A 27,431-nucleotide genomic window follows, 5' to 3' on the forward strand; every position below is an offset into this window, starting at 1 on the left:
TTTCCGAGGCGAACAGTCGCGCTTGACTATTCATTACTTCAATGTCCAGAGATGTCATTTTTGTCAAAGAAAATGTTTAGGTGATAAAAATGTATAAAGATTTAAAAAAATATGCAGATAAAATAAAACCTGTTTTAGAAAAATTTTATTTTTGTTTTTTTTTTTTCGTCGATTGAATATTATCAAATTTATATTGTATTCATTATATCACATTGTTAGAATTTATCATAACGAAACATTAATTTTTATCTTATCTTCTCATGGAATATTGTTATCAATTTTCTATTAAAGTTTCCAGTATTGTTATTTTGATATAATGTTCTATGACAATCCTTTTAAAAATTTAAAAAGTTTATATTGTATATTATGTTGTTACAAAAAATATATTTTCAAAGATCCCTACTAATTAAATTTCTCATTGATTATTTTAGATTGAGTCATATTCGACATACCTTGGTAAATTGTGTCTTGTGACAGCCTACTTGCATTGTTATTTAAATAAAATATTTTCTATTTTAACACTGTATTGTGGAGAAATTTATACTTGATTTATTATAATAAATAATAGTCCAATAAATTTCTCTTAAAACAATCTAGAAGCTTGCATGAGAAACAGCTGGATTAATTTATAGAACATGAAAATTTTATTAATTTATTTTCAGAGAAATTAATAGAAATAATTTTTTATTTTAAAAGATCTACATCGAGAAAAAGATTCAATTGAAATGATATAATTATCAAATATTTAATTTCAAAGTCAAAAAATTGTTCTTATCAGAAACAACTTTCTCTTTCTCTTTTCTAAAGTTTTTTAAATATTTTTAAACATATAAAAGATTTGAAAGTGATTCTATCGATTCGGTCTTAGCAACTTAATCTATCAAAATTTTATAACTAAATACATTTGAATAAAAAAAGAGAGAGAGGAAAAAGAAGCGAAAAGAAAAACGTCAAAAGTAGCTATATATTTGTAAGAGACTGTTTATAAAGATATTGTTCGAGTTGTACATTGCCAATATCATTTTTCTTTATTTGTGTTTACATGTAAATGATCACTCTCAACATCATTCTTAAGTTTATTAATAAGACTTTCCTGTTCAATAATAATATTCAGTGTTCCTTGCAAGTTGCCTGAATAATTGTAAAGTCTCCGTTAAATTTTTAATTACTATAATGGCTGAGACACAAAGAATGACTGTATACGGAAGACATCCTCCATGCGCCAGTAATAGCAGATTGGAGGAACGTCGGGCTAAGAGGTAAATGTGTGTGAAAATTATTATATATTATATATCAGTTTTAATATACTTTGTTTGAGCATCAATAAATTCTTCATTCTTTCCAGATTGGCATTACGACATGAGAGAAATCGAAAGCCGGACAAACCAGATGACTTTGTGTGTTATGAATCGAGCGACGATGAAGCGGAAACGGTGACCGAAGGCAAACAATTCCTGAGAACGTCATTCAATTTTGTGGATTACGTGCGTGCACGTGAAACGAACACGCGCGAAGTGCGAAAAATCAATCAGGAATATGGTTCCCGACATATACTGACACATGATCTGTTCAAGGAGTATTCGGTCAGCTTGAACAACATGAATAAAGTGTTCTGTTCGCAATGGTTGAGTGACAGACAAGTGGTATTTGGAACAAAGTGCAATAAGCTTATGGTATATGACGTAGCAACGCAGAAGCTAGACCAGATTCCATCTCTTCACGGGAGACAACTCAGTCCGGGTGGTAATGTTATGCCCGAGCAACAATGCGGCATTCATTCCGTTCAAATCAATCCTTCGAGGTAATTTCACATGCTTTTTCACTCTTATAGAAAAAAGATTTAATTTTGTAGATCTATTAAAAATGTTTGATTCATACTTCTCTTTCTTGTAGAACACTTTTATCCACCGGTGCGAGAAATAGTAATGAAATAGCGATATACAGATTACCGACTTTGGATCCGGTTTGCGTCGGCGAGAGTGGCCACAGGGATTGGGTGTTTGACATGTGTTGGCTCGACGATGAATTTTTAGTGTCGGGCTCTAGGGATACGAAAATGGCACTGTGGCGTATTGATAGTGATCTCGCTGAAGCTCCTGACAAAGCGGATGTGCCTACACATAGGTAAAATCAAATCTATTATTATGATTTTTGATATCTTTATCTCAATACATTTAATTTTACTATTTTTTAAATATTTTTTTTATAATGTCATATTAGAATTATAAAACAAAAAATTAAATTTAAATGAAAAGTTTTTACTTATTAATAATTTTTAGTAATCTTATTACTTACTGTTTATAGATTGATTCAGCCTGTCTGTGTAAAGGAATGCAAGTCTGCTCAGAAAGTACGGGCGTTGGCATTTAATAAAGCATACAAAGAAATCGCAGCATTGACGCTCAATAGCTTTATACATATCTGGTCGGCCGAATCCTTCAAACAGAAAATATCCAGAAAACTGCCAGCCTGTCAGGAAAACGTGTGTCTCGCCGTACAGGATGATGGTGTTTATGCGATTGGATGCAGATCTTACACTCTTCTTCTGGATGCACGTACTTTGCAGCCGATTAAAAAGATACCTTCAAGGTAAATAAAATCTTCTTCCCTCTTTTTCCTGATAATTTCAACTTTGCTTAATAATACTTAATATATTTATAAATCTTGAATATTTTATTGATACAGGTACAGTGGTTGTGGTATCAGATCAGCAAGTTTTCAGGGATCTGTTCTAACTATTGGAACTGGTTTAGGAATGCTTATGTTTTATGATGTTAGAGCTCAGAAATATCTAGAATCTTCTATAAACTCTAATAGAACTGTTGTATTAAAAGCTTCAAAAGGATATGTGGTAAGTTTTATATCATCTAATACAGTGATTTATTCGTTTGCATTGACAATTAATTTTACATAATTATTTTAATATATTGTAAGATGTATTTTATTGATCATTACAATTTCTAAAACAACTTTAGATTAAATTTTTAAATCACTGTATATATCTATATGTATACTGTGTCTACAAAACTATCATCATGGAAAAATACTAATAATGATAATAAAAGAGCTATACGTGGCAGAATGTTTTTGAAATCGCGCCAACCTAATTATTCTATTTATTGCATTTTGTAGACACTTCGTATAATGCGTTTTATGGGTTATTATAAAATGATTTTTTCATTTCCTGAAATATCAGTTTCCTGATGAAGAATATATAGATGGTTTTCAAAATGTGAAGTATACACCTGCTATTTATACCCATTGTTACGATGCATCGGGTACCCGACTATTTACGGCAGGTGGTCCATTGCCTGCGAATCTATATGGCAACTATGCAGGATTATGGCAATGAAGGTATAAGATTAAGCAAATGAAATTAGTATAATAATTAATAAATTAAACTATTAAAATATAAATTGTATGTATGTCATGAAAGGCTTGATTGCTTGACTATATGACAGTTTGTATGTATTTAGCATTCTTTTAATGTTTTCAAAAGAATACGTTTGACAGTTTGTTTTTTATTTGTATTTTCAAATTATTCAATTTGTTAAGTTTTATTTTCTTCAAAATATATTTAACCCTTTAATTATGGGTCTATCTACAGTTATTTATTTTATTAAATAGTTAATAAAATAAATAACTGTAAATAAATACTTAATAAAATGAATAATTAGACCTGAGACAGCACAAACGTAAACAGAACCAATGAAATTATCAATAAGCGGTCTCCGCATCACAATATATGTTAAGATCTATCTATCTATTCATGTTTCATGATTTCGAGGTTCAAGATTTATGTTTTATAATCTATTGACAGCCATAATTAAAGGGTTAATCCAACATTACATGCAATTCGCAAGTAAAGACAATAATATGTTATGTCATAATTTCATAATTAAATCACAATTTAGATTTAAAGAAATTAATTTTTTTTCTGATTCTTCGTAAAGAAAAATATTCAATCTACAAAATTTAATGTTATTGCACTTTATATTTTAATAATGTGATAATTCGCGGTATATGAACAATTAATTCACAATTTATGAATTTATATATTTCGCAGGACCATGATATATATTTATTTATAAATCATAGAGAAGTCATGGTTAAAAAAATAAATTAACGCTGGCCGCTATTTTATTATGTGCGATTAATAATTTCAATGTATTATATTTAGATATTATATTTTATTATGAAATTAAACCATACATCTTCGCACGCTTTATAGCTATTATTTCGATTATTTCGTGTTAGTATGGCGTAAGTGTGGAAATTTTCATATTATTCAAGTAATATTAAAATAGCTTTATAAATTTTATAATTTTATGAAAAATGATTAATTAAAAGAAAGTTATTAGCAATATTAAAAAAAAGTTATTACCAATATTTCAGTTGATTATAATATCACGTTAATTATAATATATCATAATTGGAATATATCGCATTTAATATTAGGATATTTAATATTTTTTTGGAACATTTAAAATTTTCCTATTTCGTTTCAATACAATCCCGCACTGATAAATGGATTAAAGCTAAAATTCAATATACTATTAAAATTCATATGTGATGTACAATTATATTATATATTCGAAATTATTAAAATATTATTTAAAAAAGTTTGCAATTAAATTATTTCAAAATGCTTGTATTTGTGGAAGTAGCAATGATCATATTAAATTTTTCTTGTCGAATCTTTTCTCTCTAACCCGAATCTGATAAAGTAAATGTATTAAGTGACGTGTGAAATTTTGTGTTGTTAAATAAGCGAAATTGTGATTTCATGCAAATATTATAATACAACATGTATATGTATGCATTATTACACTTCTCCGAATGTTAATTATAATGCAGTTATATATAGCTGAATCGCTATTATAAAAAAAATTTCTCATGTAATTTATAGATTTATTTCTAATTTAAAACGGAGTATGTGTACATCTTTAAAATGATACGAGAAAAAAAATGACTCAACGAACATTATATATATAACAATGAATATTAATTTTTATCAAATACAAACACTATCGAGTAAACTTGAAATACCGGCCTCACACATAAGAGACAGTAACACGTAATAAACTTTTTTGAACGTAAACTTATTTTATAGGTATAATAATACCAAAATAAAATTTTTACCCGCATATATCTATCTTGTGTCATTATTGTATGACATTGCAAAATAATCTCGACTGTGAAATCTAGAGGTTTTTACTACGTGTATTAACTGCATGTCCGGCAATGAAAATGTCAATTTAGTGAAATAATAATTAAAACAAAATAATAATTTATAGATTATATTAATAGCACACAATTATCTGCGAAGAATATTTTCATTTTCTAAGAATATATTTTATATTCTTTCGTCTTTGTAAGTTTAATCCCGAATTAATTATTTTATTAGACATTTCATTTTCTTTGTCAGCGTTTAAAGTTTAGTTAATATTGAGTTTAGCGTGGATATATAAATCTGACTGTTCAAGTTTGACCAAGCTTGTTGCCGAACGGTGTCGGCAGCTTTTGCCACGGCGTTTCGCACGTTTAGAGATTATTATCGATTACGAAGCTCGTGCATTTCATTTAACAACAAAAGACATCTGCATAATCTATGATTGTATAAGTGCCGGTGTTGTGTGTGCAATTGAGAGAGAAAAAGAGCATTTGTCTTTACTATACACGCATGTACCATATATATTCCCATTTCGTCTCATCCAAGTATCTTATAATGGTAACGTTAGTCGATAGAATTCGACGATTTTACGTCGAACAAGCTCAAATTCGATTCAGGAAGTAAGGCTCCCTCAGTTCAGCGATTTATATGCTGCATATAATGCGGTGTACTTAAGTAAGATTCACTCATTCAATCATCAAATCATGACACGTCGCGAATGCACGTTGTTAAGTCATGTACTACATAACGTATATATGTTAACAATTTATATATTCCCGACCCGCGCATACTTGTAAGATTATGAGTTGTTAACATATAATAATTACGGAGTCTCGCGATACTACATAAGGTAAAATAAATGTGTGCATTGTATCCGATAGCTCTGTAGCCTCTCACAGATACACGCTCATCTCTATATGTAAACGATCCGATAAACATACGTATACATGTAGCATTGGGGGACATGAAGCCGCACCGGGACATTTATTTCGTCAAAAAAAAAAAGAGAGGGATCCGTCATTATAATATAATCGCGAAAAATACTAGCGTATTACACTCCACGTGTGTATGCGTTCATGACATAGATATACTTAGAAATATTTAAATACAATATTTTGATGTCCTTGGCGGATGAAAATATTGTATGTGCAAAAGTTATTAAGTATCTCATATTCTCTGACGCGCAGATATTTAACATTCGATATTTTCGACCGAAACGTTCACAGCATCTAATAGCCTATTTTTATAAACAAGCAATAGTTAACGGATAGCCTTTCCGGAGACCTTCCTTAGCATCGTTTCATATCCAGAGATTATTTGGAAATAGGAATACACATACAAATCTCATTTGAAACTGCTGCCATTTTCTCGATATATATATCTCGATTCGTAAGAAGTAATAGACAAATGATAAATGAAACGCGATTTTATACTTAAAAACATTTGTACGATGTATATACGGTGCGTCGATGACATGTTCCAAATCTTTCAGTTGCATTATCTTAATAATAGCTATCATCGTAATGATAATAAAACATGTGTGGCAGAGTTTGTGAATTTCGATAATTTACCATGACACGAGGATATCTTTGCACGCGTGCTATGAAAACAGATAGCGAAAACGGCGGATGAATTATATCATTGTAACTTTATATATTTGTGCGACTTCGTATATCTATGTAAATAAATATACCAAGCTCTTGAGACTGACACATGTCTCGTATTTATCTCATTCTCTTTTCTCCGCAATCGCAATAAATACACAATTGATATTTATTAATAATGTATTAATGGCATAGTATATTCATACAACATTTTTAATATTGACAATCATCACAAATAACGTGTAAAGTGGGTGTATACCGCGTACAAAAGGCGCAAAAAGTCGGTAAAATTCTATATTGTTTTTCTCTACGATATCCTATGCTAATCATCAAGATCGCAAGTTAAATCAGATATGTGAAAATTGTTCCTTTAGTCGAGTGTCTTGTTACGCATGCGCATGTACAAAGCACTCAATTAGTGGACTGTGTCGGTCGTGACAAGCATCTCGCGTTTTTTACAACGTGTTCGTTTGCATCATCATACTGCTATCGAAAAGAAATAACAATATTGTGAAACGAAATAACATGGAAGCTAGAATAAAAATTGAAAAATATAGGCGCGATATAATCTAACTTATTTATAAAATATCCAAACGGGCTTACACAGCTATTAGCACATTTTTTTAACATTATAAAGCTATAACTCTTTTCAAAAATATATATTAAATAATTAAATATATATATAAAACATTTTTTTGAGAGGCGGTCTCGTTTCGGTAATAAAGTTATCTAAACGCGAAATCGTAAAAAAGGGAAATTAGGATACCGGTGTGTCGCGTGTCCATTGTTAATTTCTACCTTGAAAAGAGTAATCCTTTGTTCACGCAATCCACGCAATGGTACTATCATCCTTACAGGATAAGATTTAAAGTAGGAGAAGAAGGAGGGATGTGCTTTACACGTGCACGTCGATACTTGATCGAGCGGTTGATGGATCAATGGATTTATAAATTTCGCGAGAGCATCGCTGACTATTAAGATCCATCATGTTACATAGTCGTGATACCCGATGAATGCAAGCCGCTTCTTTTGCAGTAGGATTTTTAGCTTCACGACAGAATATTTTACAAAATCACAAACTGGAGTTCACAGAATTAGATTTCAGCGAATTTTTCGTCGCATCGCTATTTTTGCAATGATCATAATGCTGCAATTGCATTGCATATATAATTTCGTTACAAATAGAATTCAAATAAGATTACGACGAAAATTATTGAATCTAAGGCGAAGGTAACTTTACACATAATAATTAACTGAAATAAAAGGATAATATTTTGCATTCTTATTAAGCTATACAAAGAAATTATATGATCTTTTCGTCTATATAAATAACGAAATGATGAGCATAAATGGAAGTATTGTTGAATATTGAATCGCATTAGCACTCAATTTTAGAGAAAATGTGCAAAAATTTTATCCTCTATTTCACCTTACTTATTAAGCTAATTATATCCCTTTTTTGGTGTGGATTGCCGATTTTATCCTGCATATAAATATATTATGCGTAATTAACGCAGGTGTGACTGTATCCTTAAAATATAAGCGGAGTATTAGACAATTATTGCATAAATCAGTGAGCGAGTGGTCCGCGCTGAGTAGCTCGATCCAGCTACTGGTTAGTGGAAATGGTGTCGCGAGCAAGAAACACATTGTTTTTAATCTACCGCTATGAGAAACTATACTATCGTCACATTAAAAGTATACAACACGTTGTCCTTTTCTTGTCAAAGTGCGAAGTATCTTCACCTCTCCTTCATTCGCCTTCATCGATGAACTCGTCATCGATCACGATCGTGAAACCATCGTTGCCAAAGGAAATGATCATCCTCCTGGTTATCAAACCGCGTTATCGGTCGTCGATTCGCTTCTATCAAAGATGCACAAATATCGTCCTTGAAGAATCAAAGTCGCCTGGCGTCCAGCGCTTTGTTAAGATCACTGACTAGCATGCCGAGGACGGGTCTGTGCTCGGAATCATATCGGAATACCGAGTCCAAGAATTTCGGATACGTCAGGAAGTCGAATATCTGATCGCAACGTTGCAACGACTTGTCTGTAAGATGCGGTTTTATCAGTTCTTGCACCAACGATCGGCAACGTTCCAACGAGCCTATCAGGTACTCTTGGTCGTAACTGTAGTCAACCTCGTAGAATGACACGACTGTCATCGCCACTGTTCCCAGGACCTCTCGAAGCTCGTCCAGCTTCACGGCGTCATTCGGACGGAATTGATGACTGCGTTGCACGAGTCCGATCTACCGTGTTGTACAAAGTGATTTACATAGCTTACCAAGTTTATTTATATACCTATAATTTTAACTTAATGAAAATTTATATTGTATAAATAAATACAAAATTATATAATTAATTTACATTATAATTAGAATTGTAAAATATGAGCATTGTAAATCGTACATACATTTAATGATAGTTTATTTTACAACAAAAGTCCATTCAATAATAATCCAACTTGAAATTTTTCCAAATTATTTTGTCATTCAAATTACAAAATTTAATGTTTTATTAAAATTTGATATTTTATCAGGTAAGTTAATAATATAACCAATATTGATTAATGACAATAAATATGAAATTTCACTACATTTATATGAAATAAAAATTCATTCTTAAAAAGTATTTAAATACAAAGTATTTAATCATGAAGATAATAATAATTAAATCTTGAGAGATAGAGAATCTTATTTAAACCATTAAAACAAAGCAAATTAAAGAGATAAAACTTGTAAACGATATATACACATATATTTTTTTTATTTAATATAAGCCCTAGTTTTATTGAAAATATTTTCTCAATGATTTTAAATTCAAATTATGCTTCCATATTTTCAATATTTTAATTGAAAACAGATATTTAACTTAAATTAAATAAAAATTATACGTTAAATAAACTTCTCATGAAGTTTTATTTAAATCAATTCTCTATCCATAGAATATATCATAAGAAATTAAAGCTTTTTGAAATGCTTTATACCTTAATAATATAGTAAATATAATAAATGACTCATGAAATTCTACTTAAATCAGCTCTTCAAATTCAAAAAAATATATCATAAGAAATTAAAGAATTTGGATTTTCTAAAGTGCTTTATACCTTAATGGACAATTTAACGATATTCTTGAGGACCTTCTCGGGTTCCTTTTTATCCATGTGTGGGTTGCTCTTAGTGACGCTCTCCATGAGCTTGTAAAGATTATCGAGCAACGACGTCGTGGCGTCGTCGATGAAAAGCGACCGGCCGGCACCGGTGGACACTATGCGACCCAAAAGCTTCTTCTGAGCGCGCAGCCCCAAATCGCGAGTGCGACTTCCGGTTCCGCTGCCGGTTGTATACGATCCGCCACCGCCACCGCCACTTCCGATTGTATTCGCCGACTGCATCACTGTAATATTTTGCACGATAAACGACTGCCGCACGTGCGTCCCACCGTATATTTGACCCGCATTCTCCCTTTTGTTTAGCACTAAACACAACCGTGCAATTCCGAGTTTATTCGCTCGAAACGAAACCGTCCTCGCGTCCAATAGAAATTATTAATATGATATATAAATCATAATAAATATCATTCGTCCAAATTTTTTCTGTGTATATACATAATCATATACTACGTTTACTTAGTTTCGTATTTGAAGCTAGAAATGTGACAACTAATATGATATTAAAATAATTAATATAATATTTTCTTAAAAATTTTATTTATGATATAAATTCTTTCGTGTTAGAAATTATATATTTATATAATTTGCAAATATGTTATATTTACATGTAATATATAATTGCACGTTTAACGTAACTGTAACGCCTCAATCAGCGTTAAATATGTGGTAAAAAAGCGGGTCACATCCTTCCCCCTCAAACAATTTAATAATTCATTCTGAGCGGAACACAAAAGAATTGCACGGTCGAATGTGGCACAAAAGTAGAAAGTTTGAAGAACTTATTGTTAGAAAGACGAAACATTGTAATTTCAGCCTCTTGAGAACAGCATGAAAGCGTCTTATCTCGAGCATCACCTACGATTGTGTATATGTTATTGTGCGTGTTTCGTACGATGAACTCACCGTCAAACATCGGTAGACCACCGTTTCCTCTGGATCGTGATAGTGGGATGGAAAATTAAATAAAGAAGCGGCGAGAGGGCTGTATGTGTGAATAATGGTCCGGCAAACTCAGGCAAACGTAACTAAAATAACCAAGGGTTAAACGAAACAAATCGTTGGCGTAACATAAATGTCGCGGGTTCATAGAAGTGTGCGAGACACGACGACAAACCACGTATCTTCTCTACCTTGATTGCAGTCGGTGACGGCCACCAAGTGATAGAGCAACCAGCTCTGCAATTCCATCACGGCCGTGCCCCACGCCACCTACGAAAAATTTCATATCAATAAAAATTTATGAGAACATCTTTAATTAATATCTGGAAATATTTCTAAAAATGAAGGCAAAATATATTATGATATTATACATTATATTATATACATTATATATATTATATATATTATATACATTATATTATATTCTAAAAATTTATCCCAGAAAAATTGCATTAAATTTTCACAAAGTTATAAAATATTTTTATTAAAGTTTCCATTTTTTTAGAAGAATTTATCCTGAAAATTATACGAATAATAATACGAATAATAACATTATATTATATACATTATATATATTATATATATTATATACATTATATTATATTCTAAAAATTTATCTCAGAAAAATTGCATTAAATTTTCACAAAGTTATGAAATATTTTTATTAAAGTTTCCATTTTTTTAGGAAAATTTATCCTGAAAATTATACGAATAATAATACGAATAATAATACGACAACAATCTCTATCTCTCTCCCCTAAATTATTCTCTTGTTATGTTATTCCGAAATTTTTGGCGCTTTGAGATGTAAACATTAGCATTTTCACGCGCTAGTGTTTACATGCCGTCACCTTGTCATACGACAACACTCGAGTGAGCAGAAAGCGATGTGAAGAACTCTGTGTATCATCGCATTGATTATCAAGATACGATCGCGATAAGTACTGGGAGACATCAAATAGAATCATTCCGAATTGGAGATTATTAATAACTAACTTCCACACGATTGACTCGTAAATGTATCGAGATGACGACTATCTTATCAAATATTTCACGATTTATATATTTTCGGAGAATGTAATACATATGAGAATGATCATAAATTCGAGTGATTTGGATAACAAAAAGCCGTTACACATAAATCGTAATTTATGACATTAATTTATGAATAATTCATTTGAATAATTCATTTGAAATTCGGAAAATATACCCCGTATGCTCTTACTTTATAAATATTTCATTTAAATGTTTCAATTTATTAACTTTAGCACGGTATTTGATGTTTGTTTCTTGGGCATGACATTCGTTTATAAAGATATTACTGTTTACAAGCTGAAAATAAAATAAAGTTGCAATAAAATGCGCGTTGTGATTAATATCGATGTTATATAAAATAAAGCGTTATATAAAAGGTCGCGCAATCGTAATTAATCGTATTTTCGCGAGTGAGCGCTGTGTAAGTGCCATGAAGGAATAATGAAGGACGAATAAGGAAAAGAGACCCGAGGGAGCCATCAGGCGGCTATGGAGCAATCACAAGGTAAGCAATTTATAATTGTGTTAATTTATTATTTGTAATTAAATATTCGCTTATCTTTGCGATTCAGTTTACATCATTGTGCAATATATAATGTGTATAAAAATAGTTTTATATTTAAAATATTTATTTTACGTAAAATAAAACATTTTTAATATAAAATTAATAATTATATAAAATATTAAATTATATACAATTGGTAAACATATCAAAAATATTTCAGTATCATTTCAAATTCTTTAGATTTTAACAATTTTTAAAGTTATTTATAAGAATACTACATAAGAATTTAATTTTTATTTTATACAAGCTTATATATAAAATAATTTTTTTGAAAATTCTTAATAAATTCTTTTATTAAATACTTGTTTATGAAGAGATAACTAAAATTTAATTGTTCCAAATTTTTCAAATATTAATTATTTTATACATTATTTTAATTGACAATGAGATATATTTTTTTCCAAATGAACGGTGCGTTCTACAGTTCCGCTGTTGCGCATATTATTTCTTATCCTAATCATAAGATGGTGGATTCGCGAGTATTGTAATACAAATATTTAAACTTGTAATAATATAGAAGTTAATATTTTACATTATTTTTATAAATCACTTGAAAAATATATACGTATATAAGATGTTATAAAAATATAATTGTTACTTAAAAATTTCCTTCAATTAAATTTCTTCACAGAAATGTTTTATAGAAACGAGATGACGATAATGTTAATGGAAGAAAAATTTTTGCGATTTTTCCGTCCGTGCAATTTTATTACGGTTTATTGTTCGAAACAAAACAACTACTATATTATTCGATTTGCGCGCGCGCGCGCGCACACACACACACACACACACACACACACACACACACACACACACACACATACCCAACAAGTAATTATCCCATTCTACATTTCATTTCAAAACCAGTCGAGATAATATTAATTATGCTTCGTTGCTGAGTTAAAAGATTACTATCAAAGATATGAAACAATTCGTGCTTATAATTCGAATTTACTTGTAATACAAAAACATGTAATTTAATAAAAACCTTCCATTAAAAAGATTGTAAAAATGAAAAATTTCACGAATATTTATTTTTTACTTATTTACTCGGGAAGATTATAAAAAATATCGTTTGCATCTACGTTTGTCTCGTAAATATTCTCATAAATATACCACGGTTTTTTGCAGAATGCCACAATGTTACCTTGGCATCAAAAGAGACTTAAAAAAAAACAGCTTCGAGGATATACCGTCTGTTTTTATGTGAAATCTTTAAATATGACATCGATCTAAATATATGATATATATTTGTCGATCGCACAACATTTTACGCCTTTATGAACTGAAATATTTTTCACGAACTCTTGGATTTGCGATGAGCGTGGCGCGTGTAATCGAGAGTCTCTCTCCCTTTTATTCGTACAATTCGTCTTAACGATCCTAATGCTGAAAATGAAATGTAATGCGAGCCAACGACATTCGTGTGGCACGCTATCATTGCTTGTACACGCGCGTTACATACACATGCGTTCACGGGGGCGCAGTATAAGGTCTCTACCTTTGACAGTTGGATCGATTTGTGAGGAGCGTCAAGGCGAGCCAGAGACTCTCATTCACTTTTGAATGACCGGTCGATTAATCGATTAAAACTCGAGTAATTGGTCTTTCGAAAATTTAGATTGCGTTGTTGCAATAATAAATAAAATACGCAATGAATAAAATTTCTTGTGCAATATTTACAGAGATTTCTTTGAAATATATTAAGAAAAAAAATCGAAAAAGCTGAAAAAAAAACAAGTAGCATGTAATATATGAGATAAAGTTTAAGAGAGGAAAAAAGCGAAATTTAAATGTAAATTTTATCTTAAAAAATACATTCACTGTGGTTTTCAATTTTTCATGCGTTATATCTGCGGATTCTGCAATTGAAATATTATTTACAATATTTTGTTATAATCTCGTGATATATATATTTCTCTTTTTATTCACTATGGAAATGTTATTTCAATTTTAAACGTAAAATAAAACTTTCAATTTCTTTTTTCTTTCGTTCTCCCCTTTTTTTAAATCTTATTTTCTCATCAGAAATTCGATTAAGCTTGTCTGTCGGTTCCTCTTGCTCAGGAAACAGCAATCGTAACATTATCAGATAGAGTCTTTCGTTATTTAATTCTTTCTTTATGTTTCAACAATGATCGAAAGAAAACGCTAATAATATGTAAGAATAATAATACAGAAATACAGAAATAATACACAGAAGCAAAATAGATAATATGACATGCTCAATTATAAGTAAGACCTTTAAAAATCAAATAATTCCAAAAAAATTAAAAAGGAGAGAGAGTTCGATTTCATTTTTACTTTCATTTGAAATTCTCGATTAATATCGTCAATTCGCTTTCATTTGTCACGAATCATGATTTCTCTCGAATTTTACTACTGACGGAGTCGCAGAAATGATGCGTGAGAGTGCGTTATGAATGATTGATCGTCGGACACTTTCGCACTCTCTCTTTCTCCTCTCGCAGTCCATCAACGATTCGTCGGGACTTTCTGGCACCTGTGCGTTGCCGCGTGTGCTCGAGATGGCATTCAAATGCCATCTCGAGATAGCCGATCGTTTGTCAAATTGCGCAATTTTTGGAGAAAAAATATGAGACGAAAATTCCTTGCGAACGTAAAATTTCGTACACTCGGCGGATTATCGATTGTACGAAATGGAAAAATAAATTTTTTTCATCGATGATTTGTGCGATATCTGCAAATAAATCGTATAATAAATATGTACGTATATTAGCTTATTAAATTCTCGATAAAAACATACGTATATGTGTCTTTACTTTTAACGGAGAAGAGGAAAAATATAAATTGGCAGCGAAATTTATCGTAATTTTATTATATAGGGGAATGTCGTTCGCATCGCAAATATTTATACAGAACTTGACTGTGTATTCGAGAGTTCGAGAGACATCGTTATTTATCTTTCAATTATCGATGAGCAAGAAAAACCAGTTCTGTTATTTCGCGATATGAAATAATTAACTGTTCTAAATTGAAGTCCCCCTTTAGATAGCTATTTCTTTCCTACATGCATCTTTCAAGACCGTCCATCAGGTGGCTTGTCTTCAGAATATTCGATCGCCAGCTATAAATAAACACATGTATATCTCGCCTGATTGATTCGATTTACCTTCTCTCTACCAACCTGATTCGATATGTACATGTTGTGAGCTTTCTGTGAAACATGGCATTTCACGAGAATCCTAGTCACTTCATGAAAACCGATTGGATGCGACTTGAATTTTCATGAAACGCATTTGCAATACAACATTGCGATGTTTCTCAAGAGTAGTTGTTCAAAAATTCGCAAACATATTCTTTCTACGCGCAAAAGCCCGTAAATTATATTATCGATCAATCTTTTATCAATTATCGAAAAATTGACAATTAATAAAATTAATGATTTTTTCGTCATTTTCTTTTTAAGTCTTTTAAGTTCTTTTAATATTTTTAAATAAAATTCTCCCATCGGAGCAAATTTTAGCTTTTTAGAGAGTAATAAATAATATTATAGTAAAAATTGCGTAAAAAATCAAGTAACGTCGATGTATATATATAAAATACACATGTCAATTTATTTATAAGTGCTCCATAAATGTCTCCTTATCATTCAATCTTTCAAAAAAAGAATCAAACGATTGCTATGCGGAAATGAGCTGCGTCTATTTCCGCCAATTGGTTGGACGACGGATACATTTTCTGAGGTCTACAATATCACAATTGCATTTATCGAAATTACGATGGTTTCAGAATGCCTGTGCAATATCGGCATTCAGGAAACTCTCCTCTCTCTCTTTGTCCGGTCTCTCTTGGTGACTGTCATGAAACAATGCCTCCGTAAACTACTAGCTGGTATGGCAAACGTAATTATCGGTTCTCTATACACGCAGACGACCTGAATTTCGGTGGTGTATGTGGCTCTCGATACAATTTGTCTCTTTCTCTTTCCCTCTCTATCTGTCTCTCTCTCTCTTGCTCTTTTTTCTCGTATAGGACAGAGTTTAACATGTACGTCAACGACGGGTTAAACGGGTTTTACGTCAACGTCATTGCAGCGATGAACTATGCTTGTTAAAGTAAAAATCTTCACAGAGAGAGAGAGAGAGAGAGAGATTCGCAAATTATTTCGCTTTTTTCGTGGTACACGTGTTGAACACGTACCAATACAGGCACAAATACACAGATGTACGAAACACAACTCATACACGTGCATTTTCTTAACGATGAGGTATAAGAACATTGTTACGTACGATTTACGGCCGTGAGTTTCCGCGGGCGGACCTGTGCGGGGTCCGTCATTTCTAAAATTAGTCGCCAACATTATCTACTTCCCATTATCGCGACAACATGTCGAAGGACGACGCGTGCGACCAACAATCAACATTTTCCGATATCTGTAAATTTAGCTCGATCGTTTAACGGGAAACGTCGCTTGCCGGTGCGACGATCGGAAAAGTAAAACGGATATGTTGATAGCGAGGTCAATCAGAATGACGAGGGTGAATGCTACGATGAATGCTTTTTAATGAAGAAGTTAATCATCGTAAAATTGCTTAACGAGAAATTGAAAATTGTCTGTTTAAAAAATTGCGAAAATATGTGTAATATATTGAAGAGTAACAGATGTTATTTATACCAAAAGTATCGATATGCCATATATTTTTATTTTAATATCGCGAGTATTTTTATCAAACATCTGGTACTTATGTTTAATAATATCTTTAAGTAAAAATTTACACGATGAGAAACTTAATAAACTTATAAAAAAAAACGCGCATAATAAACTTATCATCGTAAAATATATACATGTATTTTAATACAATATATAATCAAGAGAGCTTCTATCAAGTTATGTTATATTTTTAGCCTTCCAAAGCTAATATAAAAGAGATCAAAATATAATCGCAGATTAATATCGATTTAATTTTACGTAAAATATTGGGAAAATGTGTTAATGTAGGAGAAGGAACATAAATAAAACATAACCATTATTAATATAATTATTAAAATAATTATCTCCATACAATTTCTAGAAGTAGAGGAACATTTTTTGGCTACATATATTTTGTAAAAAATAATATCTCTTCTTTCTTTTAATCGCGACTTTCGAAATTCCAAGCTTCAACAACTACCACATGAATTTTATTACATTCCAAACATTTTTCCACACAATTTCATAGATTTCGCCAGCAATGCAATAATAGAATTATTCCACGTCATAGAAACAGATCGAACGGCAGATTAATTAGCGAACTTTATTCGGTGCGGAACGAGAGAAACGTACACAGAAAAAAATAAGTGTCAAATCAAAACTTATATACTTAAACTAACGCGTTCATTATATACGCAACAATTTATAATCTTCTTAGAAGAATTTAATAATTTTAAATTTGAACAATATTATAGTCTTATTTTAATATTGTAATTATCACCTCAAGAATATAATTATTTAATTCTACTTTAAGAAAATTATAATCTTTGATTTAAAAATGGTATTTTCTATCTAACATTTTTTCTTTTCCATTCAAGAAAATTAAATCTTAAATCATATAAGAATATATTTTTTTTGTTGAACTATATAAAATGGCTCTATTCAAGTAAGCAATTATTCAAGCAATTATACTTTTCTTTAATTAATGCGATATAATCTCGTTTCAAGATTTCCACGTTAAAACTAAATATATTTTAAAAACAAGAATATCCTTTTTTTCTATGTATGCGTCTGTACACAGAAAAAAAGAACATTCTTGTTAATGGAAATCTCGAAATGAAATTTTATTGAAGTAATTAAAGAAAAATATAATTGCTTGAATAATTGCTTACTTGAAGTAATGAAGCCATTTTATATAGTTTAATCACGAAAAATATATTCTTTCGATTTAAGATTTAATTTTCTTGAACGGAAAAAGAACAATGTTAGATAGAAAATAACATTTTTAAATCAGAGATTATAATTTTCTTAAAGTAGAATTAAATAATTATATATTCTTGAGGTGACAATTGCAATATTAAAATAAAACTACACAGAGAAAAATATCATTCTACTGCCAAGAAAAGCGATTACTCGGTTTAATGGTTTTCTTCAACAAAGAATATATTCTTGATAATAATCTTAAAATATACTCATCACAAGTGTTAGAAAATCTCATTATCTGTACTCAAAAGAAGAATTTATTTTCTCTTCAAGAATATTGTAAAGTTGTATCAAAGAAAAGTCAAACTTACTTTACGTCAACTCTTGTAATAAGTAAACCAAATTTTTGTTTTAACTTAATATTCTTGACTAAAATAGCACTTACTAAAATTAAGAATATATTCAATTAAATTTAATGCTTGTGGTAAACTTATGATATATTTGCGGATATACAAACTTATGATATACTTGAAATAAATAATATTTCCTTGAATACAGTATACATTTTTCTTTGTGTATAATATTGTTGAAATTTAAAATTATTAAATCCTTCTAAGAAGATTAAAAATTGTTACGTATATACGAAACAATAAACGCGTTAATTTAAGTATATAAGTTTTGATTTGACACTTTTTTTTCTGTGTATCAGTGCGTGTTTTCTTTCTTCCATTCTTCGCGCTCGAAACTTTTCCACGGGAAAGATCGATCGTGGTAACGACGACTACGGGGTCGCGAGGACCGGCTAACTGCATTCGTAATGTTTTACGACGTAATACTAACCGAACCGAACCCCCTCACGGGTTGCTGCCGCTCGTTTTCTTTTCGCGCCCCAAGACGCAGCTGTCGCACACCACCGCTGACAGCTGGTGCGACCGGCAGGCAGCATGCCGTTTTACCCCTCCTCGTTAAATTGAGCATCCTCGCGCTCGGGATAACCACCACCTGCCCTCGGACTAATGTATAGGCGCTCGCACGCATATGAGCGCTCGCACGCATCGAGCGCGTAACATGGAGCACGTGGTCGTGGCGCGAGTTTTCTATAGACTCTCGGTAAGACAGACTTAAAGGACGGATTATGTCCGCGACACAAAAGCACACGCATGCTTGAATTGTTAAAGACGACTTCGCGAGGTTGAGGTCTATCCGCGATATCATGTTTGCATCTCGTGATCTCTCACTCGAAACAGATATGTTTATTTTGCTGTCACGAAAGTGACTCGACCGTTAAAAAATTATTTTAGAATTAAATATTGAGAAAATTATTTTAGAATTAAATATTAAGAAAATTATTTTAGAATTAAATATTAAGAAAATTATTTTAGAATTAAATATTAAAAAAATATTTTAGAATAATTTTAGAATGATTATCTTGATACATGCATACGTAAGTCAAATCTAATTATTTTAATGAAGAAATGAAGAATGAGGAATTGATTTTTTTTAAATAGTTGATGCTGCATTATGTGATATTATTTCACGCTAAAGATTATTCTCGATTGCAACTTTGAGAGAAAAAGGTCAGTTTCCTGCCTTTACTTCTCGAACGAAGCTAAACTGACCAGGACTAAAACAGTTTCGATGTTTCGCAATTGCTCTGCTTATTTACCGTTGTACCCGTTAAGTGTATAGTTAATATATATAGCTATTGTTGTTCAAGTGCATGCTTCGTTTCTTGGCGCGAGAATCTTCCCTCGGAAAAGAGGGGGATTGTACGCGCTATAAATATTCGTTTTATTTGCAAATACGCGTCTCGTGTATATGAAAGATACAGGTACGTGCGAAAATACGAATCACGAGAGATAGAGACAGAAAGGAGGAGAGAGAAAATCTCGAACAAGGACCGCGAAATACGACATCGACCGATCATTATGTCCGAAAAAGACAGACGGGACACGTTATTTTCTGCCGTGTCAAGCCTCTTTCGACCATGTGAGAGAATTATAAACGACCTCGCAGGAAATTACGCTCTCGTAATAAAGGATTCATATTTCTAAAATGTTTGTACGATATTTATGCTATTCCTTCGTATTTCCAAGTATATAAAAATTTCGAAAGATGTATAAAACGATAAGAACCCCTGAAATTCTCAGTTGCTAAAACATATACAGATCCATCTTTCTTTTAGAGACATCTCTAATTAAATTCTTTAATTAAATGCACACGAGATGTCTGGAGAAGAAAACGGAGAATAGCAAGAACTCGTTCTCAAGGAAGTTTGGAATTAATTTTATTTCAGCGAGAGAATTTTACGTGAATTCTCCTTACATATTACAATGATTTTTTAGTCCTTTTAATTTTAATATGCGTTTATGAAAATATTTTGTCATTTGTAGAAAAGAGAAGTTATGATTGTGAAAATCAATTACAGGGGAATGTTTAATAATTATCAACTTTTTCCAATAAAAAAATATTTTTAAAAGTTACTCATTTCTCCATAAGTCACTCAACCAGCTTTTCAAACTTAGGAATTAAATTTATGTTAATTCCTTTATTGAAATTAATTTTTTAAGACTTGTATATCTTGAATTGATTAAAAAAAGGCAAATATTTAAGCACATAATTGGAGTAGTCGAGGACATTCGATATTAAAAAGTCCATTAATTGGCTCTTCAATTAAATTTTTATCAATATGAACAGTGCTATTAGTGTATGTCTTAAGGCACCACATTTCTACCAACCATATTTCTACCGATCTTCTCCTTCCCTCTCATACTCGTCAAGGCCACCGATGATACGAATTCCGCGCGTGCTTGAATAATAAAAAAAAACACACACCGTAGAGGAGAACGCAGATATATAATATAACTTTACCGGCGAGGTTGCGATAATAGAAAAAAGTAGCATAGCAATTGCAAATCGTTCTTACGCGAATTGCATCGATCGCAACATGGACACGCATATCTGTGCGTGTGTGTGTATCTGCGTAGAAATATTTTGTGTTCTGTTACGCTTTTTAATGTCGCGTGAAAGATTCAAAATGCATATAATTGTTGAAAATTAAATCGTAATGCTAAAAACAATCAACAAGTTGAAACAACGGGCAGAAAGTCTATTACGAAGATTGAATAATCAAGTTGGGAATTTAAATGGATAAAGAATGCTATTAAAATTAAGTGAGCGAAATAGTCGCTCAAATCAAGTAAAATATTCGAGGAATAAAAATTTTTTTCCCGTTGATGAATTTTCACGTGTAAATCGATTTGACATGAAATACATATTTATTCGCAAACTTTCTGGAAAAAAAAAAATAAAATAAACGGAAAATGTCTACACTCCTGAGATCAATAATTAAATCATATGCCACTTGCCATTTAGCATCATTCCCTTGCATAATACTCATGCCAATGGCAGGCATCCCTTGATCGATGCACCAGTGACGCAATAAAACGAGCATATTTACGTAACAATGTACGTAACAATGTAGCAAAATCAATGTGTGGCAGCTCATTTTTGAAACTATACGTCGTAAGATAAATTCGGACGAAACGATAATCACGACCATTCATAATTTTTGCTCGTTAATAAACCGCGTTCATCAGTGTTATTATATTACCCTCTGTTCCCTCCAACGTTTATCCCGCTGCGAAGAGGAGAGAAAACGCGATCCAGAGAAAAAGAGCACGCGGAAGATATAAATTTCTTTGCCTCTCCCCAGGACTCTCGCGAGTCCATGAGCAGACGCCTCCGTCCGGTTCGTGTCGCACGCGTTCTCCAAGAAGTCCTACGTTAATACGACCATTTACTCGCTCGCGGGGAAACGCAACAGTCGCGTATATACGCGACAATTATGAAAAACCGGTGCATCGCATTCCGTAATTGGATGCGAGCGCGGGCAATGCGCTAACAACAACCTCATTCATCGCGCGGTTACTCTCGTTATAGCTTCTTCTATTTACGGCGCGCGATTACACGCACTCGAAAACTTGCTCCCTTCCCTTCTCCTTCCCGGGACGTGTATGCTTTACCAGACCGTAGACTACAAAGGGATGTTTCAAAATTTCCGTACATTTTAATGAATAAATTTCTCGAGCATGTAACGCGAAAATGCAATTTTTTTGGTAGAATTTTTCTAGGAGGAAAGAAAGGGTCTTTTTTCGCGAATTATAAATTGTGAAATGTAAATGCATGACAAAATCTCGTACAATTTCGAAACGTTTTTACGCTTGTTCAGAATTTTAATGTAATTTTTATGATGTTCAGTATTAAATTGAATATTAAATTGAGACAAAGATATAATAGCATAGCAAAAAATTGCTCCGAAGGAAAATTTTTTTCTTTTACTCTTATTCTCATAATAAATGAATTTTCGCAATTTTTAGATGTTCTAAAACTCATGAGATAAATTAAATATATTGTTTATCATTATTATATGAATTATTATATTATATTAATAAATTATATTATTCAATTATTATATTAATCAATATTTTAATATCATCTTCATTTTTAATTTTTTATGGGATTAAATAACAGATTCGTCGAAGATAAACTTTTATTATATTCATATTCTTTTGATCACAATTATTCGTTCAATTAAAAATTTAAAAAAAATTCAAAAAGGATTATAGTATATCTGTTTTTGTTTTATTTCGCGCATTTTATAAAACACCTAAAACATTTCACGCATTTCACGTTTCCAATATTTTGCCGATAACCTGTGCACGTATCCGCACCGTTGAAATTCATGCACTGCGGATGGATTTTACGCTGTAACGATCATCGATTTTGTGAAACCGATGGAGCTTTCAAGCGTTTATCTCTAAATAAAAATTATTGAAGTATATTGACATATTTCGATATTTTTGAAAAATATTCTGGATATCGATATCATGTTTTATTCGAAAAGAGATATTGAATGGTACCAATATTTGATATTTATTTTAAATTATTATTATAAATAAATATTAAAAATAAAATAAACTTTACAAAAATAAAATATTCATCGCGAGAAACAAGAATAGTTTCTTTAAAAATAATATATATCTGTAATCAATTGAAAAATCACGAGTTATCTTTGACTTTAACACTTAAACACGATATAACATTAAAACTAGGTTGCACAATTCAATTTAAGTAATCATGGCTTAACGATTTGCATAATTCTACTATAGTACAGAATACAAAAGAAAAACAATAAAACCAAGTGACATGGATCGATTTCCTCGGCCTCGGTAAGCGCTACCTATAGTGCTTACTAGCGTTAACTCCAACGTAATGTTTTTTCTTTTTTAATCAAGATTCTAATATAAAACTAAAGACAAAAAGAGAGAGAGAGAGAGGGAGGGATAAATGCAACAATCTAATGAACAGTTTCAGCAATATCGATTAACTAATTGAATTGTTAAATTTTTAACTTTTTCTAGTTTTAGTTGTAAAAAAACAAACAATCAGTGTTAACGCAATTAATATTGAAGTGTTAGTCACGAATAAAAGACATTAGTTTAGTCGTCGAAGGCATTGTCTCTCTGTCTCTCTGTCTTTCTCTGTCTCTCTGTCTTTCTCTCTCTCTCTCTCTCTCTCTCTCTCTCTCTCTCTCTCTCTCTCTCTCTCTCACTTCTCTCTCTTTCTAAATAGTGCAATGTTAAATCGCGACGAACAAATGACGCAATTAAGACGACTTCTCGCGTGACTTCTTGCGAAACGTATCCGTTTCTCCTCTGCAACGTTACGGATTTCTGCAATTTAATCTCTTCGATCAGCTACCTTTTCACGATAATAATTCTGGCGAATTCACCTTAATCGGTGTCTACTTTTATAGGCTATCAGAAAAGCTCGCATAATGCATCTTTTAGAGTATACTGCAGTGGATTTTCCTTGTAAGTTTAGTCTCTCTAATTTGTTTTTAAATATAGACATTGCTAAATTATCGCGTGACGAATTTATACTCATTCATTAATATTGTACCGATGATTCAACTTATTTTTATTAATTTATAATTAAATATCAGTTGACTGGTTTTGGCTAATTTTACGAATCATTTATAAAATATCTAAATTTTCTTATCATATTAAAATTTTTTTTTGTTTACCTATTAAAATTCTCAAATGGAAAATGGAATATATTCATATTTATTATATATTTATTTATTTTTTTGCAATAATTTATAATTAGACTATTTTTTATTTTAAAGATTAGGATGCTTGCTAATTCCATCTCTGTTTTCATTCATCTCCTTTCTCTTATATAGATAATGGTGATTATATAATTTTTATCATCACATATTATATCGTTTTATTGATAATTTATAATGATTCACGAAGCTATTAGCTGATAACTGCTTATCTTATTTATACAAAATTTCTCTCAAGTATTTTAGCTTCTAAAGTTTGTACAGAAAATAAAAATTGTTACTTGACATACATATATCAACTGACGATCTATTTAATGTGATAATGCACTTTCATTTATATTAAGGTCGAGTGAGATAATTAAAATCGTTAAATAAATGGAGCGACCTAATGATCGTCCAACGGTAAGTTTAATAATTATTATAAAATTGTAGAGAAAAATGGGAAGAATTTCATTCTAAATTTATAAAACTTCTTCTTATAAAACTTACAACAATTAGAGAGTTTGTATTAATTACAACAATAAAAATTTGATATTGATAATATTAGTACGTATCATAAATACAGATATTTTATGATATAACTAAAAGAAATTAAATATTACATAATATATAACAAATGATGTATATAATATGTTAAAATTGAATTTTATCTAACGTGTAAAAATAGATATGAAAGTTATTGAAGAAATAACGCTACAGAAAAATCACGGAGAAAGTGAACAAATCTTTAACATTTTCGATTACGTCAAGCTGTCGAAACGCCGGAAATCACGGCAAATCCATCGGAAATTGATGCGAGAAATGTCTAATATGCGATGTAAAGAGCAACGTCGAAATGTATCTTTTTTAGACAGATAAAGAAAATTAAAATATTTTCTATAAATCATAATGTTATTACGCTATATTTTATCGTAATATTATATATTATTTTCTACATACATATTATATAATTAAATATTTAAAAAAGAATTTGAGACATAATGTATAATCAATATTTTACGTGCGATAAAGTGACGATAGAAATTTTATTTTAAACTTACAAGTATCTTTTTTTAATATAATTTGTTTCGAAAATTTGATTTAAGTCATTTTTCTAAGCATCAAGAAGATAATCCGCTTGAATAAGATTCAACGCGATGAATGGGGAAACTTTAATCAAGACGATACTATAAAGCTCGAGAGGGACATTCATGGATCTCGATGATAAAACTAAACTTTTTTTTCCTTTATAGATTTCCGTTCGCTAATGTAATGGGACAGAGCATCAAGGGAGCTAAACCTTACTATATAATAATATTCGGAGTCAAGATAATGTCAACTTCTTTTTTGCTATCGAAAATTGTCTGTCTACCTCTCTATCTAACCATTAATCTTAATTCTTTTTTGTCAAGTAATTCTTTTTTGTCTGTCTCTTTCTCTCAATTTCTCGTATGTATTTATAAGACATTTTCGCCAAACCTAGCACGAGCATGTCCGAGAAACTCCTGTTAGCGAATTAACCCGGAAACACGCGACGCGGACAAATGAGTCACTCTAAGAATTAATAGTTTCTTAGTAAAGAGCGGTCGATTCTTTCCGCAGAAACTTTAAAAAATCGCAAATATGTCTTTTTATATAAAATTCGCATTTTTAATAAATGACGTAACTTCATACATATACACATATAGCAGCATTTTTTTACTTAAACTATCGGACTTTATTTAATTTTAAAAAACATTAATATAAAAATCTTATGCGCACTTTATTTAATTTTAAAAAACATTAATATAAAAATTTCCAACGAACGCGCGCGAGAAAATTTTAACTTCAAAGCAGGAGCAATCGTACCGCGCAACTGTTTACGTTAAAAGGGATCACGCTGTTATTCCGAGCGGGTAATCAAGATAAAGAATAAATATAGAGAATCCTATCGCGCGATTTCGCACGCAACGGCGCGCGACGATCTCATACGCATACATACACACACGCATTGCACGCACGACGCTGACCGATTTGAATTTCCGCATACATGCATACTAACCTCTGCTAATGTCCTGGGCCGCGGGAGCGCGACCCGACTGCGGAAGGAACGAAATTTCTCCACGAGCGTGTTATCGCGCTCCGTCCTCACGATCGGTCCCGGTTGTCCCCGAAGCAGGGCTCTCTCAAGTTTCACTTTGTTTCGCGCGGTATTCCTCGAAGTGGAGAAAAAAAACGATCGCCCAGAGCGACAGGCGGGAAACGTCGTTCCCTTGACGCACGCTTCGCGAGCGGCGAGAGTACTACGTCGAATCGCGGCGACGCTCCACCGCCAACACGTCCGTCGCGTTGCACGGTCGAGTGACGTTTGCGAGTTGCGATGCGCGCGACCTGGTTGCCATGGTACCGGCGGATCGGAGCGTGCGCGCTATTGGCGGAGGAGGCATTGGAACTAGGGCGGTGGGCGGGCAACTTCGCACCGTACCGCGTACGCGGGAAAACAAACTTTGACAATGTAACAGGCGAAATAAAGCGACACGAAATTATATCACTGAAGTTTTTTAAAAAAACAGCAGATCGACGATTACTGAAACCTTTCCAAAATGTCATCATGTCCAATTATAGTTTTTACTGTGTTCCTGTTATACATTACATTATCTCAGATTTGAGATAAAATAAATAGAATTTATATGACGGAGAGAGCTAATGAAAAGTTTATAAATGCATTAAAAAACATTTAGATTGAAATGTATTCTCTTAATTAACAATTATAGTTATAATTCAATTCTTTTATTAAATACATAAAAATGTATATTAACTCGTGATACTTAATTTTTAGGTGTTTTGTTAAACAGAATTTCAATTTTTGAATATGATGCTGTCTTCACATAAAGCTTGTATTAATCATTTCAATGTGTTTAATACAATTGACAGAGAGAATATCATGTTTTTGTTTCTAAACAATTATTAATAAAATTATTAAAACAGTTCA

General features: G+C 31.5%; 2 protein-coding genes across 4 annotated transcripts; one reads left to right on the top strand and one right to left on the bottom strand.

Moving 5' to 3' along the window:
* Positions 1–815: 815 nt before the first annotated feature.
* On the top strand, positions 816–4,179 carry LOC105251898 (DDB1- and CUL4-associated factor 12). 2 transcript variants are annotated; one of them, XM_025412768.1, is made up of 7 exons: positions 816–1,259; positions 1,346–1,801; positions 1,894–2,124; positions 2,305–2,589; positions 2,686–2,851; positions 3,197–3,354; positions 4,067–4,179. In XM_025412768.1, exons 1-6 carry the CDS (start codon positions 1,174–1,176, stop codon positions 3,350–3,352), a joined length of 1,380 nt encoding a protein of 459 aa, XP_025268553.1. In that variant the 5' UTR covers positions 816–1,173; the 3' UTR covers positions 3,353–3,354; positions 4,067–4,179. The 2 variants fall into 2 exon arrangements, with proteins under 2 accessions (XP_025268553.1, XP_011257302.1); XM_011259000.3 differs by lacking the exon at positions 4,067–4,179 and having other exon boundaries at positions 3,197–3,398.
* Positions 4,180–7,163: 2,984 nt separating this feature from the next.
* LOC105251897 (tumor necrosis factor alpha-induced protein 8-like protein) lies at positions 7,164–26,814 on the bottom strand. 2 transcript variants are annotated; one of them, XM_011258998.2, is made up of 5 exons: positions 26,502–26,615; positions 11,086–11,164; positions 10,859–10,980; positions 9,890–10,179; positions 7,164–9,032 (listed from the first exon to the last, which is right to left on the bottom strand). In XM_011258998.2, the coding sequence occupies exons 3-5, from the start codon at positions 10,866–10,868 to the stop codon at positions 8,679–8,681; spliced, it is 654 nt and encodes a 217-aa protein (XP_011257300.1). In that variant the 5' UTR covers positions 10,869–10,980; positions 11,086–11,164; positions 26,502–26,615; the 3' UTR covers positions 7,164–8,678. The 2 variants fall into 2 exon arrangements, with proteins under 2 accessions (XP_011257300.1, XP_011257301.1); XM_011258999.3 differs by lacking the exon at positions 10,859–10,980 and having other exon boundaries at positions 26,502–26,814.
* Positions 26,815–27,431: the final 617 nt, after the last annotated feature.

This window comes from Camponotus floridanus, unplaced genomic scaffold, assembly GCF_003227725.1.
Source record: "Camponotus floridanus strain SB8 unplaced genomic scaffold, Cflo_v7.5 scaffold56, whole genome shotgun sequence".
NCBI classification, from domain to species: domain Eukaryota; kingdom Metazoa; phylum Arthropoda; class Insecta; order Hymenoptera; family Formicidae; genus Camponotus; species Camponotus floridanus.

Coding starts and splice junctions, on each gene's coding strand:
- LOC105251897 (XM_011258999.3), bottom strand. CDS start 11,143: ATGGAATTGCAGAGCTGGTTGCTCTATCACTTGGTGGCCGTCACCGAC. Junction 10,180..11,085: donor CGTCACCGACTGCAATCAAG/GTAGAGAAGATA, acceptor AAAATATTACAG/TGATGCAGTCGGCGAATACA. Junction 9,033..9,889: donor TCGTTAAATTGTCCATTAAG/GTATAAAGCACT, acceptor ACAACACGGTAG/ATCGGACTCGTGCAACGCAG.
- LOC105251898 (XM_025412768.1), top strand. CDS start 1,174: ATGGCTGAGACACAAAGAATGACTGTATACGGAAGACATCCTCCATGC. Junction 1,802..1,893: donor GTTCAAATCAATCCTTCGAG/GTAATTTCACAT, acceptor TCTTTCTTGTAG/AACACTTTTATCCACCGGTG. Junction 2,852..3,196: donor AAGCTTCAAAAGGATATGTG/GTAAGTTTTATA, acceptor CTGAAATATCAG/TTTCCTGATGAAGAATATAT.